The sequence below is a fragment of the Aptenodytes forsteri genome, unplaced genomic scaffold, assembly GCF_000699145.1.
Source record: "Aptenodytes forsteri isolate BGI_AS27 unplaced genomic scaffold, ASM69914v1 Scaffold54, whole genome shotgun sequence".
In the NCBI taxonomy this organism is placed as follows: Eukaryota; Metazoa; Chordata; class Aves; order Sphenisciformes; family Spheniscidae; genus Aptenodytes; species Aptenodytes forsteri.
The window spans coordinates 9,366,917-9,368,633 of record NW_008796044.1 but is presented as its reverse complement, the minus strand read 5'-3'; the positions used below and the strand labels follow the sequence as shown (position 1 = coordinate 9,368,633).

The 1,717-nt window shown below is 67.0% G+C and overlaps 1 protein-coding gene across 1 annotated transcript in view; it reads right to left on the bottom strand.

The window, feature by feature from the left end:
* The window catches only part of HK3 (hexokinase 3), a gene marked incomplete at its 3' end in the record, with an annotated part of 6,639 nt that extends 4,933 nt beyond the window's left edge, over window positions 1–1,706 (bottom strand). The window contains exons 1-7 of the mRNA XM_009286020.1: window positions 1,625–1,706; window positions 1,421–1,571; window positions 1,241–1,295; window positions 1,001–1,163; window positions 527–675; window positions 248–367; window positions 35–130 (exon numbers count right to left, since the gene is read on the bottom strand). Coding sequence (XP_009284295.1) covers window positions 35–130; window positions 248–367; window positions 527–675; window positions 1,001–1,163; window positions 1,241–1,295; window positions 1,421–1,571; window positions 1,625–1,706 — 816 coding nt within the window. The remainder of the gene's footprint in view (window positions 1–34; window positions 131–247; window positions 368–526; window positions 676–1,000; window positions 1,164–1,240; window positions 1,296–1,420; window positions 1,572–1,624) is intronic.
* Between the last annotated feature and the right edge of the window lie 11 nt (window positions 1,707–1,717).

Genomic DNA, 1,717 nt, shown 5'->3' with positions numbered 1-1,717 from the left:
CCAGCCAGGCCCCCCTACCCCCACAGCCCCCCACCTCCTGCTTGTTGATGGCCGACTGCAGCAACTGCACAACATCCTTCCCCTCCACATCACTGCAGCTGAAGCCCTTGGACCAGGAGATGAGTTCGGCCTGTGGAGAGAACATGGCCGAGCTGTTGGCTTCCGTGACCGGGCCGGCTCCGCTCCCCGCCGATGACGTGCTGGGGAGGAGGCGTCCATGGCCGTGGGGCAGGATTGTCCCACTCACCTTGTCCAGCCGTGTCTGCCTGCAGCTGAAGGGGAAGACGAAGCCTAAGGGGAGGCGATGTTGGGGGCTGCCGATGCCAGCCAGGAACTGGCGTACGCATTGCGCAATGAAGTCGAAGAGCTGCAAAGGCACGGCCGGGGTGACCGGCTGCTCCCCCTTCCCCAGCACCCAGGCTGCGGGAGGCAGCCCAAAGCCCCAGCACCAGCCTGGAGCCCTGCCGAGCCTCCGTGGTGCTGGGCAGCCCAGCACCAGCCACCTTCTGCCATGGCCTCCTCGTACCGCTTCCCCCTTGCCCTTCATGATGTCCCCCGGCGTGTCGAAGATCTTATACATCACTTGGGGGCTCTGGTTCCCATCACCCAGGAGGGTCACCCACAGGGTCCGGACATGGCTCTGGCACAGCTCCACCACCAGCAAGTCGCCCTTCTCTACAGGGGAGCAGAGGTGGTGTCAGGCAGAGACGTGCCCTGCGGCAGATCCCCCAAATCTGCTCCTCACCCTGTCCCAGCAACAGTCACTCACCCATGGGGGAGGCTCCTGAGAGCCTGAGACCACCGCAGGGGATAAGGGAGCTGGCTCCTGGCTTCTGCCACTGCACTGGGGACTGGTAGAGGCAGCGCAAGGGCAGCTTATGGACCCCATAACTGGCCGGATACTGGTGCACCCCTCCCCAGCACCCCCAGGGCCATGTCCAGCAAGGCGTGCGGGGATGCAGGTAGCAGAGCAGCCCGTCCCCAGGCTGGGTTGTCTTACCGCTGCCATCGGGCGTGGAGCAGATGTAGGTGGGCAGCATCCGCACGTTGGCCTGTGCATGCGTCTGGCGGCTCAGCCCCTTGCGCATGGCCTGCAGCATGCGGCCCTTCACTGCCTGCAGCATCTCCAGCGGGACAGTGAGCGCCAGCAGGGCTCGTTGTACCTGGGGACAGCTCATTAGGGCAGGCCTAAAGGGCAGGGGATGCCTCTTGCTGGGTGCGGGGCAGGGATGGGCCTTACCGGTGTGCAGGTGGGACCATCATTCCGGTGGCCCAGCTGATGGCTCACTGGGGACCTGCGTGGAGGGAGGTGGCATGTCACCCGCTGAGCCCCAGCCCGCAGGAGGACAGGACGCACGCCTGCCCACGCCCAAGCACATGAGCGGGGCTGGGGGGGCCCGTCCCCGGCTCTGCCTCCCACCTCCCCTCTGCGTCCCTGCTCCACGGGGCCGTGGTCTCAACGGCATCGTCACTTTGCAGTGTCCTTCCACTGCAATCGCGACCCAGCAGCCGGGGGTAGAGGAGGCAGCTGTGCCCCACGACGGCGATGGTGCCGGGGCCGTCCTCGGGGGCTGCGGGAGAAGGGGGCTGCCCCCACCTCGCCCTGCCCACGTCTCCCCTCCACCTGCAAGAGGCCGGAGGCTGGTCTCTCCCCTGCCCAGGGAGATGCGACACCCGGCGGGCAGGGGGAGCCTGCTCAGCTCCATCCCCGGCCCCT